This window comes from Ochlerotatus camptorhynchus, unplaced genomic scaffold (assembly GCF_037179485.1).
Source record: "Ochlerotatus camptorhynchus isolate MF236.1 unplaced genomic scaffold, CSIRO-AGI_Acam_v1.1 ptg000423l, whole genome shotgun sequence".
Lineage (NCBI taxonomy): Eukaryota > Metazoa > Arthropoda > Insecta > Diptera > Culicidae > Ochlerotatus > Ochlerotatus camptorhynchus.
This window is the reverse complement of record NW_027040909.1, coordinates 339,757-360,988: the sequence shown is the minus strand read 5'-3', so window position 1 is coordinate 360,988 and position 21,232 is coordinate 339,757. Positions and strand designations below refer to the sequence as shown.

Sequence of the window (21,232 nt, the reverse complement as noted above, 5' to 3'; positions counted from 1 at the left end):
CCATTGCATAAGAGAACCAAAGTTCTAGCCTGAAGTGATAGTATCACACTTGTTACTCCTTTATTTGAAAGCCGCGTTGTAGTACGCTTACGTATAGGCACTAACGTTGGGTGCGATACTGGCGGGTTTTGCCGCAAATCACTCTTATTTTATTTATTTTTACGCAGATAGATTTATTTGGGTTTGCAAGGGAATTGTACTATTGAAATATTTCAGAAAGTGCCCAACAGTACTCCTTCTACTTGCGTGACAAGCTTTCGTTGTTGTTTTCATTGAGGTATTACTCAGGAAACAATGTTAAACACCATTTTTGTCCATGGTATTGCAACTAATCTTATATGTGCTTCATTTTGATTTGGGATAAGTGTTTGAACTATGGCTCGGGTTTTCCACTGTGGCGTGCTTCTATTGTTACATAACCATACGTATTTTTGTGGTGCGACATAGTGGAAACGTGTGAGCGTAGTTGAAGCATATACCCTATATAATTTAAAAATCAGCTAGGAAACTAACTTCAAAGTGAAGCATTTTAGTCACTTGAAGGTGTCACCTGGGACGAACTAATATATATTAAATATAGGTCAAAGTCGAAAACAACTTGAAACACGTTAAATTTTACATTACATTCACAAGTGCAGGTACTTAATAAAACATGGTAGGTAGATTAGAGATTTCAATTATTTATTAAATTAGACTAGAGATATCATAATCATCAATTGAACTTAAATAAGAAAATTTAGACAGCCTAGTAGCATTAAGTGGATTAACAGAAGAGTTAGGATGCGGAGGGTCCGCTTAGGGAGGCAACTAGCCTTTAAAGCAACTGGCAACTAGCCTTTTCATGTATTGTCTGTTTATTTTGATTATTGCTTTAAAATATCAATTTGGTGTATATGTGAAAGGATGAATTAGTGGGAGCTGGATTTTCGGTTTCTTTACATTTAGCATCACTATGTGTCATTTCCTCAAAACCCCCCAATAACCGGCCTCTTCAATCCCTTCCTTTTCCCATGGCGTTCAAGTGGTCCGCATAGACTATTCAGCCATTACCCGTCCTTTATCCTCGGCTTTGGATTGACTTGCGCTCCCATTGCCCCACCAAACGCTGCAAAATGAAAATGAAATAATATTTCCATCGACCTTAGGGTAGAGCACTACTTCGGCATAAGCGCCCATTTACGTAGTATCGAACAGAAACATCGCATATATCAATAATTTCGACGTGAACGAATCAATCATACGAGCGGTACGACAGTGTTGTTCAAAATCTACAAAATAAAGTCTATAAGAATGCATCTATTATTCTCGAAAACAAAAGAAGCGCTTCTAGCGAATCCATGTCAAAGTCAATTCAATGGCGTTTCAATATGTTGTGACGGAATTGAAACTCATATGATAGAATTGGAGTCCCCTAGTAGCACGCTTGACACATATCGGTTGTAGAAACTTCTTTACGACTTATTTCAGTCATAAACAAGTTGCTGCAACTTTTCTCAACGGAAGTGTGCTACTCGGGTCAAGAAGCGATGTTGGATTCTTATCAATATCACAATAATTGGTCACTCTTTATCAACTCTAACGGTAGAAATGGAAAACTAAATAAATTTACAAGTCATATTACTAGACCAACAATTGAAATAGGCGGAACAACCAAACGTAAACAATGGCTTTTACCACAAAATTCTCGAGAATCAAAACACTCCCACACAAACCAACAATGCCATTCGATAAAGGAAGTTTGCTCTATCAGATGATGATGTTAGATTTCTTGGATGTGCTTTGATTCTCGAGGGATATGCGTTCCGCCTATTTCAATTGTTGGTCTAGATTTGATATAATCATTCCTTGATTTGTTCGAACCTGATCATAAAAGAGAGCAGGGTGGCCAGTGATCAGGGAAAAAAAATAAAGTCGGAAAATAACCAAGAAAATCCTACGACTGCGACGGTGGAACTGGGAAAGGAAATATATGGTTATAAGTTGTATTTTATTTATTATGACTGTACAGGTGCCTCGTTTTCTGATCACAAAATTACGCATTTTCGTGCACAAAACGCACGGAATTTTTGGTTTATTCAATAGATAATAAAAAGGCGAAAATTGATTGCAGGAATTTCTGGCTAAAATTTTCCATTCGCGAGATATTCGCGATCAATCATATAAATTCATACAAATTTTGTTTGATTTTGCTGCACTGAAAGCACTGCTGCTGCTGTTGATGATGATGAAGACCAACCATCACAACTCACCACACGCTGTGATTGAATAAACACTGTTCGGCGAAAGCGGATGGAATTCGATTTTGAAATCTGTGTTAGGGAAAGCGCTTTTCGCAGGCAATCGGTGATAATTTTAACAGTCATAGCGTGCAATTTTCAATAGCTACCTTTTTTAAAATTGGTAAAGTCTTAATTGTAACAGATTCGTAGAAAAATTTCCTATCGATTGTCGAATTAAGAATAAAAATCCATCATCTTTGGAATGATGTTGATCCACCTTCATACCACGACACACTTTGGTTTTTGAAATTGGACTCCCCATTGCCCAAAAAAAAGGGGTTTGTTAGATTTAAACTTATGGTAACTTACATCCGATTGATGACCTTAACAAATGTCCAGAAAATATTCTTTATCAAATTTTTGGCGGTCCTGAAAAGGACCATTTTGTCGTGATAATTGAGTTATGCTGAGCTAGTAGGCAGCTGATGACGACGACCGACCGGACACCACCACACACGGTGATTGAATAAGTACCATTCGGCGAGACCGGATGGAATTCGATTTTGAAACCTATGATAGGGAAAGCGCTTTTCGCAGGCAATCGGTGATAATTTTGATCACCATTGCACAGTTGGACATTTTTGTTATTTTCAATAGTGACCTATTAAAAATTGGTAAAGTGTTCATTTAAATCGTTTCGTTTTTTAGAATTAAAATCCATCCGATGTTGACAGAGTTGTAAGTGGTCTAAACCTGACCACTTTTCGTAACACAGTCGATTTGAAATTGCACTCCCAATATGTTGCCGAAATACGTAATCCTACATCAAAGGCAACGCTTACTACGACTCGCTGTAATAAATGATCGGTTCCAAACTGTCAGTAGCCAATAATAAGCAGTCTTGCACGAAAATATTCAAAAACTAAACTAAAGAAAAAGATGGGTGAAGGAAGTAAGGTACTAGCACATATACTGCCTATAAAAGCGTATCAGTCCCATGTGGATTATCGCCAATATTGGGATAACAACGTTGGCATCTACTTTCGTATTATGTGATAAAACAACACATCATGACAAATATGAAAACAACATCAAGTCAGTTTGTCCCATCAAGCAAAGTAATCACATATCAGTCTTCTGAAACTCAATCTTCCAGAGGTCAAGTAACAGTTCTGATTTTTAAGTTGCCATATTTTTCGCTGATATAACAAAACTTGCAAGCTTCAATGCAACTGATGCCAGCTTGAAAAAATATTAATAAACTAAGTATGATTTTTCAAATATTGACATGGAAATTGAACTTCGTAACTTCTACTGGCATTTTTGAAATGCCTACTTTCCCCATATGGGACTGATATGCGATTATTTATAAAGGGTGGAACGGTCAAAAATTCGTCAGTCATGATTAAGTGCACACTGATTATGTTATTGTGTACATGATCAAACTTTTTTTTCTTTTTGAAGTACAGGAACATTATTTGAACCTTATTTGATGCTGAAAGTCAATGTGCTATGAACTGTTTCTCATTTTCAACTGTTTTCTGAGTTTTCTTGAGGTTCCCCTTAACGATTGCCCAATATTTTTCGATTTAGCGCAGCTCCGGCGCGTTTGGAGGGTTTTTGTCCTTGGGTCGCCTGCCAAACGAAGTACTTTTTCGGGTACGTTGACATCTTTTTCTGCTTAAAATTATTTTGAACTGTTCCTTTTCCGGTAGCCGTGTAAACTCTTGACCTGGGAGCTTCTTGAAATCCGCCTTGACGTATATTTAATTCTTTAATTCTTTCGCTTATGCACGAGCAATATTTTGATACGCTGTTACTCTTACTTCGACGTCATTTTGACAACTGAATGGAAAATGGCAAAATAAAATAGAGGCAACATTCGGTACGCACAGATCTACACAATAAGGGGTTTTCAAGATTTTTAAATGCACGATTTGAAAAAAAAAAAATCGCCAAATTTCAGTCGACCAATTTTTGACCGTTCCACCCTTTAAGCAGGCGGTTCCTAGCAATACTTTCTGTCAATGAAAACAAGATAGGTGGTACTAGATTGACAATGTTCGTGTAATGTTCACTTAAGGGGAAGTTTGCCGCTCTGAAAAAAATATTGCCGTTTCGATTTTTCTAAAAAATATTGGAAAAGATATCAAAAATCTAAAACAATCACATTTTTTCTACAGAAAATTCACACGCAAAAACATTTTTTGTAAGTTGTCGTGACATAAAGTTGGACTCAAACCACAAATCATCGACCTTTCGGTTTTGTTGCGATTCCATTTTTTCCATGATGAGTATATTTGTACATTTTCTAAGAAAGAAACTGGTTTTCTTGGATTTTTTATATTTATTCCAAAATTTTGAACACAGCCAATGAGATCGACAAAATTTGAGTGCAGTTTACTCATAAATCGCCAAAAGTGCAGGAACTCAGTTCTGAGTATATTTTTTTAAGTTTCCAGGAAAACAACACCGAATATGAGAAAAGTCAAGATTAGATTCACTTAGTCTATTGCTATTACTTTTGGACTGAGTGACATTTTCTTCAGTTTTCCCCATTTGCCGTCAAAATTTAGAGGTTTTCCACAGGAAAACATGATGCAAATTTACTCATCGCAAAGTTCCTGCACTTTTTGCGATTTATGAGTAAACTGAACTCAAATTTGGGTTGATCTCATTGGTCGTGTAAAAGAAGAATGCTAACCTTTTTGAGCGTGTTGTTTTTATTTAGCGGAAAACAGCCCAAAATGCACCCCGGACAGAACACTCGATGGGATCTTTCATAGCATTCCCATTTTTAATTCATAAATTGCATTTAGTACTTAAACTAGCATTTCGGCATAAAAAAAATCGTAGAATTAAGAGTCGAATAGCTATGAAAAACCAAATCGGGTGTTTTGCCCGGGGTGAGATCTCAGCAAACATTTCATTTGCTTGCTGAGATTCAGCTAAGAATTATCCGAGACTCAGCAATCAAATGTCACTTTTGCTGAGATCTCAGTGAAACTTATTTTTGCCGAGATTTGCACAGCCGAGATCGGTAGAAAAAACCAAGTGTGTACATGAATGGTGAGTAGTTCTGTTCACCCACCGCCCTTGGGGTGTTTACATCTGTGCGCACACTTAGATTTTTTTTTGCCGAGATGGGCACCACCTAGCAGCTCGGACTAACCTCTCAAAATTTGAACATTTGGTGAGAAACTGAGATGGCACAAACCATTTGAAGTTTGTATGAGAATTACTATGGTAAAACCAAGATTTTTGTTCATGTCGATCTAATAATTCACGATATCGGTCTGCTTCAAAAACTTTCAACTGTACTTGTAGGAAATTTTCCCAGCTACAACTTTGCTCAAGACCACTTTTTGTTTAAATGCAAGGACCGAAAGTTTTCAATGGTTCAATGCGCTGATGTCTTATGATCATGCTCAATCAGCTGCTCAGCAGGCAACATTGGTGTTTCTGGGGCGTTGAATAGGACACAAAAATCATGGCTACTATGTCACACTGCAAAATACAGTGTTGCCTGCAGAGCAGCTGCTTGATCATCTCATAAGTTTACCAATCTCTTAATTAATTAATAACTTTTTCCTGTCTCGTCTCTTCAGCAAAGTTGTAGCTGATTTTCTATAAGAATGGCTATCGAACTGTTTCGCAGCTCAATATGGAAAAAGACTAGAAGGCAATGAACAAAAAGTTGAGATTTCCCATAGTAATTTACATGTAAACTTCAAATGGTTTGTGCAAAGTCTGTTTCTAACCAAATGAGTTGTAACTTTGGGAGGCTAATCAGGACCAGATTTGAAACCATTTAAGCACTGTGGAGCGAAAAAGTCAAATTTTGCATCAGTCTAATGCACAAAGTTGCTTTGCTAACGCTCTGAGGTGCTTTCCAGCCCTGGATGCACGATGTGTGTACAATATCTCCTTTCAATATAGGTGACTAGGGGCTGTTAATAAACTATGCACATATATTTTTTAGGTTTCAGACAATCGTCCATACATTTTTTAGGAACCCAAGGTGTCTACGTGGTTTATGATCAGTCCCTTAGCAAGTTTATGTTATTTCTCAGAGTGATTCGCACTCAACGAATGTTTGAGAATCGCTGAGTTCTCCTTAAAATCCCCCATTTTTTCCAGAAGAAGCAACATTGCAACAATATAAAATAGGGTATACGTCCCTAACCTCGGTCTAATATGCAGCCATAGATTACGTTTTTAATCATAACTCATCAATTAATTTACCTGCAAACGATATTCTACTGCTAAATGGTATGCTTAGATATGCTTATCATGTCGTTTGCTATCAGGAACCGCAAAAAGTTGAAAAACTTACTTTTTTTAAGACAAAAACTCACCAGGGAAATGTATGTAATATCGGTCTATTGTCCCCAAATTGGGTCTATTTATGGATGCAACTTCGTCCTATCCTGTTTGATTCTCAAAAAAAACGCTCTTGGTAACGTTTTCTTATGTATTTTTTTTTATCACTATCACTGTTAACTTAATACTCTTCATTCCTCAAAACATTTCTTAGAGAAAATTTTACGAAAACTACATTAAATCACTCAAGTTAAAAATTAAAAATTAAAAATTTCGCTTATCGTCTTTCGACCGCAGAATATCTAAATCAAAACATTGTGATGTTCATTATACAGATTTGGCAGAAAAAATCTCCCTTCCTGTTCGTTCCTTATCATCCAAATGCAAACCACATTGTTGACGTTACTCTTATTGCTATATGCTGTCAAATGAATTTCATGGGCCAAAGTTAGGAACATAGAAAAGAAATGTGTCCCTAAAGTTGGGTCCATGATTTACTTGTGAAAACGTTGTTAAACAATTAAAATAAACATAAAATATTCAAACAGTAACTGTGAGTTTTACGTCTAGTGTGTATTATCAGGTAATTCCATTCAATAAATGCCATAATCAGGCCATTTGATGATCGTCAGTGCAACCTTCCCATCTTAACCTTAGAAGTCATGGCGGCTAAAAACTCCGAACAGAGTGATATTCTCAACCAGTTTTATTACTTACGAGAGCTGAAAATGTATTGAAATGTTGTGATATAAATTGATTTGTGTGTGGTACACATTTATCAATCATCAGTGATCAATATTTTCCTTATTTTTTGTGTAATATTCCTTAATTAATTATTTATTTGCGTGATAGGCCGAATGAAAGGACTAGACCCACATTACATACCGTAACCCTACGTCACCGGAAAGCACACAATTTTTGCCACAACAAATTGGTGTGTCACCGCCCGCTCGTTCACATATTTACGCCCTAGAGAGTGAAAGATATTTATTTCACCTGTCTCTAGGCTTAACCCAGTGTGACTTCTTCCGTTTACGGTGGTGGTACAATCAGCTTGAATCAACATTACCGGGCAGTGCACAGTGTGTTGCGGCTATCACCACCACCGGCACCAAACGACGCCCGGCGAGACGTCACCGCCACCTCCGAGAGGATGGGGAAAGAAAAATTACTGCGTACATATAAAGTGCAACAATATAATTAAGATACGATTTATTACGTCTTTCATTTCCGCACCCGCGATGATCGCGCAGCGGGTGTTTACAGGGGAAAGTAAAGTGGGGGGATCCCCAAATCCCAGCGGAAAATTGACTCCTGTGAAACATCAATTTAACAGCTCTGGCAGCGCCGTTGCATTTGCCATAACGTTCACATCCGCTGGGATAGAAACTTCATCGGTGGAGAATAAACTACCAGGACAAGTAACATGACATAGGCTTGGGCTGAATCGCGGAAAGACTTGTATTCTGTGTATGCTTAATTAATCTCCATCTTGAACATCAACAACAATTTAAAACAAAATGTTATCTCGAAAGCCCACCGGATATTTTGTAAGAAAACCACGCAAGTCTAACCCGGCCACATTGATCATTACGGTTACGGGGCGTGCCGTGCCAATAAAAACAATAATAACAGCAATAACACTAATGAAGGTGCGATACGTGCTGTTTGGAGTGTGCTTCAGTTTCCGCTGGCTCCTTTTTTTTTTCTTTTTATTCATCGTGACCGGACAAACGATTATTAGTAGACAATTTTTCCGTTGTAAATCTCTTTATTATGCTGGTTTAATTGTTATTAATTTGAGCTCATCCACACGCGCGCGCGCGTTTGTGGGTTCGGACGCTTATCACTTTTACCCAGATCTCCGGTTGAAATGTTCGGTCAGCTTACAATGTTGACAGGCGGCCAGCAGCAGTTGGCTTTGGTCCGACGGAAAATTAATGAACTCTGTTAAACTCGAAAAGGAAACAAGTCATTTGTAATCTTGTGTAGGAATCTCGCTTCATGCGTTTGGTACACTATATACTGTGCACTGTGTAGAGTGTGTGGCAATGGTGGATGGGGAGGGGGAGGGGGCTGTTACTTTTCAAGTGCAGTTGTGATTTTGTTGCTTTTTTGTGCAACTGATGCAATGTGATGCAGAGTTCCTCTTAGTCCTCGAGAATGTGATGTTGACAGTTCCTGGACAGCTGGCAGTAGTTGGTTAGAATGTATGATAGATCACTACCCGAGTCTCAACATGTCGATGGCATGCATGCATGACTATTCACTTACGGATTCGTATGCTGAATACGATATTAATGCTTTCACGGTAATCAAGATTACTGCAACACACTTTCCATTGGCAATTTTTGACCGGTTCACCTCACCGTAGGTGCTTCATTCACCGTGCTTTTTGGAAGTAAGTTCTATTACTCTTTCAAAATAGTGAAAAAACATTACATATATATATACTGAACATGAACAAAAAGTTATCTGGTGGTATAAATGTAGTATTTCACATTATTTCGCAAAATTTTCCAGCAAAATAGAGAGAGAGAGGAAAATCGCTCCATCATTTGACGTCAGTCCAAAAGTATGGGTTATCTAGATACTCTGGGCGCTTCTCGAACACGTAATCACCAGTGAGTGAAGATTGCAATTCCGTGGAATGGAGGTTTGTTTCCGCATAGTTTACCCATTTTTGGGTAGGTTCAGTTTTGACCGGTTTGGGTGGATTCTACCCAAATTTGGGTAGTTTTGGAATAGCATGTAGGTCTTATAGAGGAGCTACCATAGATTTCGCTGTGAGCAGTGATGTTGTGACTCGAATCTCTCGTTGCCGTCCTTTGGAAATGTTACTTGCCAGTTGATTCTTACAGCGATATAGTGCACAATTCATGCTCGAAGAACAGTGTACAACGATACCGTCTTGAAGAACCTTGAATCTTCTGAAATTCCTGCAGTTCTGCAGGTGTTCTGCCATAATCAATTCCAGATAGACTGCAGTTCCAACTATCCAGTGGACTTCTCGGGATTCTTTGAACGTTGCACCCGTTAGGATGAACGCCTTTGGAATATTCCACGATCGAATGTTGATGCTTCGGGTCGGGTCGGTAGATCAACAGTGGAGGCACGTGGAACTTCAATATTCTTACGTAGTTAGTGACGAGAGAATGAACTTCTGCGAAAACTACCACAAATTCATAATTGGTACAACAATACCAACCAAACCGTGTTGTTGTACCAATTATGACTTTCCATGTGAATAGATTTTTGTTAAATGATTTTAAAATGAAAATGTTATTGTAAATATGCTTATAATTTATTGGAGAACCATTGACAGAAATACCTGAACACTTGTGAACAGTACTTGCAGAAAACCCAAGCTTTTTTGGCAAGTTTTCTGATCGAGAGATCTAGATTTCCATTGCGGGCGCACACAATTGCTTTTCACTGACTCTTATTTTGACGCCTTTTTTGACTAAGCTCTTCTAATGTAAACAAAGGTTGTATTTTCAGAAAGAACAGACATACGTTCGCCACTTTGCGAAATATTTCACTCGTCGATGATATATTTCAGGAGATGTATGTGTTTAGGAGTGTCCAGATTTTATCGCGAACAAACCTTAGTAGGTATTATGCTTATTGTAAGACCATTGTTTCAGTCTTCTTTCTTACCATAGGCTATTGTTAAAACTTTTATTCGTACACGGCCCATCATATTATGGATCAATTGCAGCTACACCCATTATTCTTCAGTATGTGCTTCACAATTGACCAGTATTCCTCAATTGGCCTTAGTTCCAGATTATTGGCCGGATTCATCTCCTTGATTTATTTATTTATTTATTTCACACCGTCTTCGACTACGTCGTACAGACTGATTATTTAAAACTTGTTTAATCTAGACATCTTATTCTATTACTAAACACATATTTGGACAAAGTAAAATCAAATTCGTTACAGACATCATGAAAGGAACGCAAACAGGAATTAAAACAGTTATTGATTCCAAAATTAGTTCTGTGGAATGGAATTGACAGAAATGGGTAGTGCCCCCCCAAGTAACAATTCTGCAATCATTTGGCATCCACTCTGATTTATGATGGTTTTATAATGGCAATGAATGATCCATTTAGTTTAAATACAGTATTTCGCAGTGTAACACGTTCCTGCTAAGTAGTTCACCTTTTCGCTGTTTTAAAAACCTTTTACAGTCTGTCGAGAAGTCAAAAACTGTCTTGTTTTAAAATTAAATTTAAAGTTGTTCTCAATCCCACCATAAAACTGTTCTATAAATCAATCATAAACTTCATTAGCAATTTTTTATTAATGTCTTGATAAAATACTCTATAAACCTGTTCTATCATTATAAAAGCAATCATAAAACCATTAAGTTTTAAATGAGAGCAAATTGCATATATTGTTGCCTTTTAGGCTTTTATAAGTGTATCATAAAATCTCCTCTGTTTACAAATTGAATTTTAAGGATGGATCCTCACAGTGAATAAAAACCAAATTTATGACAAGGATATATCGAAGGATAAACGAAGTTGGAAGAAAAATTCAAGCGATGCTAACGACCGAAGGTAGGTCGATTTCAGAACCAGCACGTCCGGTGGAACGGGTACAATCAACGACTAAGCATCTGGTGGAGAAGAGAGAGGAGAGCGTGGTCCTCAAATTCATAAAACATTGTCAAAACAGCCTGAAAACAGACCAGCCTTCTCCAGACCTTGCGAATAGATGAAGATCGGAATAACTTGTGTCAGTACCGACAGCAAACCACTGAAACTGTCAGTTAGCGGACACTAGTTGGTTTCCGATCCATAGCTGCGATTTTATTCGGTGAAAGGGTCATCACTTGGAAAAAATTAATTCAACTGTACATTTCTGCATCGTTTGATGGTGCACTTCCAGAACCATCCGGAAGAAGGGAATCTTTTCGGAAATTATCGAGGTTACAGCTGTGCGAAATGCGAAATGTTGTGAATACTTTCTTAGTAACTGCTTCCAAGCCATCGGGAGATAATCTCCTGGAAGAACGCTGAATCTAACAGCGCAACTATCGAAAGATAAACAAACTTTGACGTTTAACTTTTGCAGGCAACTTTACCTCCATAAATGCTGCCATAAATCTGAACGGGTTAAGATCAAGCAAAATGGCTTTAGATAAATACAATTCAGCCTGCAAGTTTTCTTCATAAAAGCCATTTTACAACCTAAGGATTTTTTTATGGATTTCTTAAAAGCAAAACAACTTTTTCACAAATGACCCATGAAAATCAACTTTTATGCCACCGCCATGTTGCAATTAGTTTGCTTTTTTGTTTACAATTTTCGATTTTCTATCTATATTTCCTTGGATATAACTATATTTTGGTAAATTTAGCAATGAGCAAACATTTAAATGCGAAAATCATAAAAAAATAATCTCGGCCTAGCTCGATCTGAAAAATAATTTATTTGATTCAATGTAAAATAATTAGTCAAATCGACGTTTTACGAGAGCGGACCTATTTTTTTTCGATGTTTTCATGTACACTTCACATGACATTTAATAAGGCACTTAAAACTAGGCCACATAATGAGAACTATTGTAATAAATTTGGAGATTCAACACAATTTTTATACCATCAGTTTTTATTTTAATTATTTTGATAAGATCGGATTCATAAATCCTTTTCTATCTTGATTGATGCTTTCCTAGTGGATTTAGTAAGCGGCTAGGGGAAATGGCTCGGAAAGGGTTTTTATTGTTGCTAAATAGCTTTTGTTGTAGTTTTCAAACGGTTCTCAATGCGTTCGTCATACAACCTTTTGCAGTAAATCAATCTTGAAGAGCTTCGAGAATACACCCTTCAGAACCTTCTTCAGGGTGGGCCAACTAGACATATTCTAGTCTTAATGAGGTTTTGGTGGATGCATTAATGACAAGATAGCCTTGACCAGGGTTTTATGAATGTTGTTTTATAGTTGCTTTGTAGTATTTCATAAAACTTAAAATGTTACTTGGGCCGTAACGTGGGTAGATCACCTTTTTGTGGTACGTTACGGGATGTAAGATCTACCACCGATACAATCTAGAGGAACAGGATTTTTCAGTAATCAAAGCAACACACCTTAGTCCTTGTTACTTTTTATGTTTTGTTGATAGAGATAAGTCCTCGGGTTGCCTGAATCGAGGATGATCTTCAAACAAGGAAAAATTGAATTACTTAGTCTTTACTTATGTGATTCATAATCTTCTATTCGTTGTTCCCTAGTTTAAAGTGGTTAAGACTAGAGTTCTGATACATGGTAATTATCGGTGTCATCGCTTTTTTTTTGCTAAGGAATCCAATTTTGACTGACAAAAGGGCGCGTCTTTGGAGGGTGTTCCAATACTCCGAAGGGTAGTAATAGCGGGACCTTTCAATTAGAATCGATTCCTTGCGATGAAGGTAAGAATGACAACTGTATCAAAACCGAATACTTCATCGTTTCTCAATAGTGATGGAGTAATCCGACATGCACTAAACCAAGAACACGCGATCTACAATAGATCAATTTACTGGTCACAGTGGTATTTTTTCCCAAACAGAGGGAAAAAACGGGGAGTTACGAAATCTGCGAGGAGGAATATTCCATGGAATCCGTTACAGCACTTTGGGACAGTCCACATTGCCGGTAATTAGGTCCAATATGAACAGTCAGTTGATACGCCTTGCTGAGAGAGATTCCAAATCAATCAGCTTCCATCGGTTTGGATAGCTAGGAAGAATTACTGGATCATTCCATGGGAGCTGACGTAAAGCAAATCTCATGAAACTTTTCTGAATTCGTTCAATCGTAAGTGTATGCGTAGTGTAAAATGGAAACCACACTGGGGAAGCATATTCTAAGATACTACGATTCAGCGAGCAGAATAGTGTCTAGAGGCAATACACATCGGTGAAACCAGAAGCATGACGACGAATGAAACCAAGCACAGTGAATGCTTTGGCAGTTATGATGCTTATGTGTTTACAAAACGTTAACCTGGAATCGATCGTAACACCTAGATCGCAGATTGTTTTTACACGTTCTAGGGAATCCGGTCCCATGCAGAATGGATGAAGAGTAACGCTATTGCAGCGGGTGAAGGATATTACTTTGCATTTTTTGCTGTTGACTCGCATGCCGTTGTCGCCGCACCAGACTAGCAAACGATTTATATCTTCTTGTACTGCAACACAGTCGGCAGGAGAAACAATTACACGAGGAAATTTTTGGTCATCAGCATAAGACAGTTTGGACGATGAGAGCAGCTCACACAAGTCATTCACATAGATAATACAAATAAGAGGACCGAGAACACTGCCTTGTGGTACGTCAGATGGAGTGTCAAAGATCCTGGAGCGTACGGTATTCACCACGACGAAAGCATTTCGGTCAGGCAGGTACGAGTTGAGCCATTCCGTGATCCAGGTTGGAAATCCTATGTGTTTCATCTTGCTAATGATGAGGTTGTGCGGTCGCAAAATCAACGTAAAGCGAATCCACTTGCTGTTTTGATGCTATATCACGTGATTTCGCTGACACATAACATCTCCATCACCACTGTGACGCCATTTTCACCTTATGCTGCAAAGAAAGGAAAAGGTAGTAAACTCTTCCGTAGCACTCCTGGTAAATTTGTTGGTTCATGGTACCAGAAGTAACGAAAGTTCCGCTTTTCAGCCCACAACTGCAGATTGCTTGCCAGATGAGGAGCTTTTTTGGGAATTTCAGCTTCTTTTTGATTTTACATTCTTCCGTTCAAAGGAGGTATAAAATTCCTACCCAGGAATTTGATCAAAATCTGCCAGGAGCGGATAGACCGGGATTTTCGTTTCGAGCGTGCAGGATCGAATCGCGTGTGCTTGCTCCGGTGAAGCCAAGATGTAAACAAATGAACTTATCCTGACAACCAATGCCTACTGTGATTCTATACACTCTTAGATTGATTCAGTGAAATTTTGAAAAAAATTACTCAAAAAATGCTTTTAGCCTTGGCAGCGTTTTTAATGTGTCCGGATTTTTTCGTGTTCAACCTTTAAGTCCTCGTAATGTAAACCTACGCTATTTTTTCATGGCTACATTTCTCCAGGCTTGAGAGTTTTCTACTTTATGCATATTGCATATGAATGGCATACTGCCATCTTTCAATCAATTCTAATGCTCCATCCTATAACGATATCTTCGATCCAATAGCGAGATACGTACTGAATCTTCAAGAACTGCCGCATTTCTGTCCATAACTGCATCGTTGTTTGAGTCAACCACACATATAGTGCCATAGTTATGATGATGTATTCGCCCAGGGAAGAATGATGATGAATGCTGCTGTGTGTGACTCTGTTATAAGTCTTTGGTATGGTTTCTTAACCCTTAACCATCGCGCGTCCTTCATTCTCGCTTCTTTCTCATTGCCCGGTTACTGCTGGCTGGATGATCGTCATTTGCACCATCTCTGGTGCAGGAGCAACATCAGCAGAGAGGAACAACCGGAATGCACTGGTGCAACCATGTATGTACTCCGAGATGAAGACAGAAAAAAAAAACCTTGAGGATGAAATGAGAGATAATTTATAATGGCTCTTGGATGACGATGGTGCTGCTGCTGCTGCTGGTGCAAGCAGCGCAAAATGGAGCACAGAATGGAAGTGTTTGTGGTTAGGCCTCATGATGCATGTTTGATTTAAGAGTGCAATATTTATGTCAGGATGATAAAAAGTGGCAAAAATTATTTGATAGCAAATTGCACCGACTCAATGAGGCGTCGTCGTCCGTAAAGTAGATCAGATGAGTTCATGTGTGCAAAACATTTCGCATTCCATTTGCGCGCGCTGAGTGCTGTGACATTCCCTGGAGGGATTGTGTGGCTGACTAAGTAATAATTTATCATCCCTAAACCGAGACAGCAAATTTGTTTGTTCGCGTGTTTCTGGCCGACCCCCAGCCGGCCAACTGGCGCGTAGAGTCTTGGAATAAACCGAACCCCTTTCTCCGGCAGCCAAGCGCACACCCTTGACTGGCAGACAGGCAGACAGAGAGTGTGTAGGAGATCCGTATCGATTTAATTGGATTTATTGATCCACACTGGTCGGTCGACCAGTAATGGTTGGTTATAGCTGCCATAGGGTTTTATGCTGGTTCCGACCCCAAGAAGAAAGTTTTGATTGGGGTACTCGGCGTTTTTTTTTGTCCATTCGATCTAGTCAAGAAAGGGAAACGGGCGTTACATGTTAATGGGTTTCGACGGCAGTTCTCGGAAAAAGTGTGGTCAGTTACGTTGGTGACGACGCCAGCTAGGCGAATCGTTTCAAACTACCTGAAAAGTGTTCCTTGTCTGGCTTTCTCTGGCGTTAGATTCTTGGAACGATGTTTTCTAAAATAATACCACAGAAGACCAATCCAACGTGATTTATTGGATTGACAATTTGCGACGACCTTTTCCAGCCGGGATGCTTTCGAAAAACTTAAATGACCTTTGTTAATTGGGTTTCTTTCGATATGTTTTTTAAGCACTGAAATTATCAAAACCCTTATTAAGATACAATACATTATTAATGTGCTTCGAGTAGCAAAAGCCAGCCGAGAAAAAGACAAATTTAATTTGCTTTACTTGTAGAATTATAAGTGATATACTACCGACTTAAATGAAAATCTCTGTTTTGACAACACTTTGACCATCAATCAAGGAAAACGAAAAACAGGAGACGGACGAAGAATACACGACGTCTTTGAAAATAATCAAAATTATGATACCTTACATTGGATATTGACGATGAAAAATTCCTCCTAAAATGAGTGATGAGTTGTGGTTTTTTTTTGTGTTCAAAATATTCATGAGCAAATAGCTTGACACATCGCTCCGTCGGCTCATAACACAATCTAAAGAAGCATAAAAAGCAAACAACAATTATCAGCCGAACAATGTTCAAAGTGCACCTCATTTGAGAAAAAAAAATCTCTGCCACTCTCTCTAGTAGCAGCCTGTAGTCATGTTTATAAATATTTACATCGCCTTCAGTCTTCGTAGACCTTCCTCATCTACCTTTAAACTTCCCTTCACTGTCGAACCCTCCGCGCTGCCGTGCCAGACACTTCCGTTTGATGTTGATTAATAGGCTCTAATTAATTTTCTTCTTCACACTTTTCCCTTTCTTACCTTGACACAGCTATAGGAGCTTCACCGGTTCCCGAGCAAACGCAGAACTCCGCTGAAATCACCAGAGGAGCAATTCCAGCACCCACGCCGCCAGAAACGTTTCTTCGCTGCGTTTGAAAGACAAACGTTTCCACGAACCCAATCAAAATGACCGAAACTACCGAAGCTCCAGCAGTTGTCGCCGAGGTTAAGACCCCCTCGCCCACGAATGAAAATGCGGCACCGGCGGAGGTGGCAGTCACCACCAACGGACACGCCGAAGATCAGCCAGCCGCAGCGGAACAGAAATCCACCGAGGAAACCAATGGAACGACGGCCGACGACAAAGCCAAATCCGAACCCAAGGAGGACGTTCCACCGCCGAAAGAGATGCGTGCCGTCGTGCTGACCGGTTTCGGTGGATTCAAGAACGTCAAGATCCTGAAGAAGCCAGAACCGGCCCCGCAGGCTGGAGAGGTGCTGATCCGGGTGAAGGCATGGTGAGTGTTTTTAGATTTTTTTTTTTTTCGTTTGTTATGCTAAGAGGAAGGGATTTCAGAGAGAGAGAGAGAAAAAAAAACGAGAGGAAAACTATCATCAGCATAATGTTTCGTTGGTTGTTCATTCATCACTTAGTGAATCGGTAGCCATCACAAGCGAAACAAATTTATTCAGCAAATTGGTATTTCATTCACACATCCGAACCTATTATGTTTGTACAGATGAGAAGAATTGATTACTTGAATAATGAACATAATGGCATGATGGGCTTGATTTTTTTTCTCCGAACTGAATATTCATACAGGGTGGCCACTAGGCTGATGCAAAATTTGGCATTTTCGATCCACAGTGCTCAAACCGTTCCAAATCGGGCCCTGGTTAGTCTCAAAATTTGAATTTATTTGGTAAGAAACTGACCTGGCAGAAACGATTTGAAGTTTATATGAAAATTACTATGGGAAATCAACACTTCTTATTCTTCTAGTCTTTCTCCATATTACACTGTTAAAAAGTTCTATAGTTATTCATTTGGGAAACTACTACTTTGCAAAATATAGTTTTTAGGTCAAACGTCAATTAAAATAGTGATTAGTTGTTTAAGAGATTGATACTCTTATAGCATGATTAAGCAGCTGTTTTTTGGCAACACTGTATTGTGCAGTATACGCGCCAGAAACACTAATGTTGCCTGCTGAACAGTTGATCTCTCATGAATTTCCTTAGGATTATTTCAAAATATCTCCAGAATTATTTTCGATATCAGGATTCCCCTTAACAATCTTATGAAGTATCAAAATGCAGGGGACAGTGTTTTCTACTTTGAATATATGTTTGGTATTACTTCTGCGTGAAGTCAACGATTTTCATGCTTGAAGATGCTAATTTCAAATAACAGACTAACGTGGTAATTTTTATACGATAGATGAGGGTGAGATTAAAGTATAGAATTGATAGTGCCGTTTAGAGTACGGCAGTGTGAAAATTGCATATAGAGAGTAGACAGCGAGCTAGGACAGCTTTTTTAAGGAAGGTACAAATCGGTTTTATCATCTCTCTTTTCCAAACTTCCCCTTTAGAGAGGGATGGTGAGGGGTGTCCCCCTCACAATAGCTGCAATTTCCAAACCTACGACTGGATGCCTTCCTTCAAATAACAACTGGAGTGCGGTAAAAATCGGTAGAACTGTTTCAAACACATCGTTGGTACTTGAGTGGTTGGCGATCATCTCTTTTTGCCAATGGTGGCAGGGGGGGGGGGGGGAGGCACCCCTTACCATCCCTATCCAAAGGGGAAGTTTGGTAAAGAGCAATGATAAAACCGATTTGTACCTTCCTTAAAAAAGCTGTCCTAGCTCGCTGTCTACTCTCTATATACAATTTTCACACTGCCGTACTCTAACGGAACTATCAATTCTATACTTTCATTTCCTCCTCATCTATCGTATAAAAATTACCACTTTAGTCTGTTATTTGAAATAAGCATCTTCAACTAAGTGTTTTCTTTTAAATCGTGGAGATTTTGGAAATCAAATTTTTAGTATTTCTTTCATTATAACAGCACCCCATGGGATGATTTTAGCCGAAGGAAAATCAATGCTGAGCTTCTGTACAACTACATTCCCTTAAGTAGGGGAATTTACGTATTCTCGTCAATCTAAGCAGCGTCCGAACTTCTATTAGCGATTTCTCAGCGTCACACACATACATGACAGGTTTGTTTGTTGACATTTATCTGCTGCTTGCTGTTCTACCAATTCCAATCGACAGAATTGATCAAAACGGGTTGAACATGTTTTTACAACGCTCCAAACTTCTCAGGTGAGAGTGACTATTGTCGGCAGTCTCTTTTTCTTCGGCACCCTTTGCATTTGAACTGTGTGTTAACCAGCTGTTCTATTATCGGCAACTCGAAATCAGCCGTATTTTGTAGTATGTATATTTCATTTAAAGAAAAATATGGTATAACAGGAATTCACAGCCGTAAAAATGTAATCAGATTGAAGCTGAAAAGATAAGGAATCGGCTTAATACATTCAGCGAAGAGTTTTGACGGGAAAATACAGTGAAATAAACGATTCTATTTCGGTTGCCGAAAACAGTCAATGGGTGCCGAAGCCATAATTTACCCTATTAAATAAATATATCAATTTAATTTTAATATTTTGATTTACCCGGGAAGATTTTTTGAACTTCCCCCAAAAGTTTCGTCTGACTTCTCTGGAAGTAAACTTGTTCCAGATGTTAAATCCAACTACTCCAGGACGTGTCGTCCGACTTCTCCATACTTTTTTTTTCAGGAGTTTCTTCCAGGTCCCTCTGAAAGTTTCTTCTGATTTCCTTTGAAAGATTCTTCAGACATCGCTCAGAAGTTTTTTCTAACCTTCTGCGGAAGATTCTTCCAAATTATCCTGATAGTTTATTTTCCCCTAAAAGAATCTTAAGGTCACGCCTGAAAATTTATTCTAGTTTTCTTGGAATGGTTACCTTAACTGTCGTCTATCTTTCCGCGTAGGCCTGTTCCAGTTTTATTAGGGTGTTTTTTACGACTTCCATCGAAAGAGTCCTGCATCTTTTCTGGAAGTTGATTCCAATTTGTCTAGACTTGATCTTGAAGTTTCTTCTGACTGACATTGGTCAATTCTAACGATTTAGATTGAAAGCTCCTTCCGACTTCTTCTGGAAGTTTCGCTAAACTTTTTCTGAAAGCTTTTTTTTCAACTTGCACCGGACAATTCTTCCGTCTTGGATGTCGGGAGTCAGTCAGCTTCTTTTAACTTTCCCGGAAGTTTTTTTCTGACTGCTCTAATGGATATTTTTGGACGCTATTGAACATTTAGTCGATTGCTGAATTTATGTATGGGTCCAAATTAGGGGCATTTAAGTCGACATTATATCAATTTCTCCTAGAATGCTTTTTTGCAACGATTTTCTCTCTAAATTATGAAAAAATTCCATGGACTAACTGAAAAGAACTTCAGGTAAATTGTAACATCAATTCCAAGGGACTTATGAGTAGAACTACATGTGCTATTGAGGAGATTTTCATAGAGATTGTACAGTCCAGGAAAAGTACAAAAGGTATTCTTGGGGAAGTTTCAAAGGAGCTCTCATAATAACTGAACGGGAACTCTGAGGATAATTAAAACATATTTTTAATGAAAATACGAAAGAAGTTCTGTCCGCAATTTCCTAAAAAATATAACAAGAACTCCGAAGGTATTCTAGTATAAATTCCATGAGAATTAATTAATTAATTTATCTTTATTATGGAGGCTTTCAGCCTGGGGCTGGTTCGCCTCCACTCCATGAGAATTGTGATAATTCCAAAACAATCTGAATCTGAAGATAGCTCCAAGGGAATTCTATGGAGATTATAACTTTCTTGACAGCATTCCAAGGAGAGATTATTTAAGGAATGCTGAACGGATTTCCTAGGGCGTAGTAATGGTAGTTATGAGTATAATTTCAAGGCTCAATACTAAGCTTGAAAATGCTCATTACATTACAGCTACTAGTTTTAGAAATTATCAAACTATGAGATCTTATAATAATAATTTTTATATGTTAGATACAAGAAGAGGAGGTAATGTATGTGTATGACACATAAAACCTGTCAATTTTGCTTTCAAAGGGTCACAATGAGTGATTTTAGCTGTAAGGAACAATCGCGATGAGTGAGCCCTCATCGTTATAGCTTATCGCTAATTGTGACACTCTGGAAGCTTAATTGATAGGTTTTATGTGTCATACATAAACTTTACCTCCTCTTCCTGCATCTTACAAATAAAAAATATGGTTATAATATCTCATACTTTCATAGTTCCGAATAATAGCATTTTAGCTGTAATGAACTACTGCATGCTTGGTCAGAACTTGTAAGGGTAAATTCATGAGGATTCTGAGGAAAATTAAGAAAAATTTTGATATTTAAATCGAATTCTGAGCAGAATTTAAAGGGGATTTGAGAAATGATTGTGATGACAGTTCCAAAGAAATTCCGAGAAGTATGTATTCCCAACAAACAGCTCTCAATGATTGTTTGGTTAGTGAGTAAT

At 38.4% G+C, this 21,232-nt stretch overlaps 1 protein-coding gene and 1 long non-coding RNA gene across 2 annotated transcripts in view; one reads left to right on the top strand and one right to left on the bottom strand.

Annotated features, from left to right (window-relative positions):
- Positions 1 to 21,232, bottom strand: part of LOC135711186 (uncharacterized) — a 239,414-nt gene that overhangs the window by 7,756 nt on the left and 210,426 nt on the right. The gene's annotated exons all lie outside the window — the stretch shown is intronic.
- Positions 1 to 21,232, top strand: part of LOC135711166 (synaptic vesicle membrane protein VAT-1 homolog-like) — a 176,055-nt gene that overhangs the window by 37,853 nt on the left and 116,970 nt on the right. The window contains exon 3 of the mRNA XM_065233933.1: positions 16,709 to 17,177. Coding sequence (XP_065090005.1) covers positions 16,846 to 17,177 — 332 coding nt within the window. The 5' untranslated portion in view covers positions 16,709 to 16,845. The remainder of the gene's footprint in view (positions 1 to 16,708; positions 17,178 to 21,232) is intronic.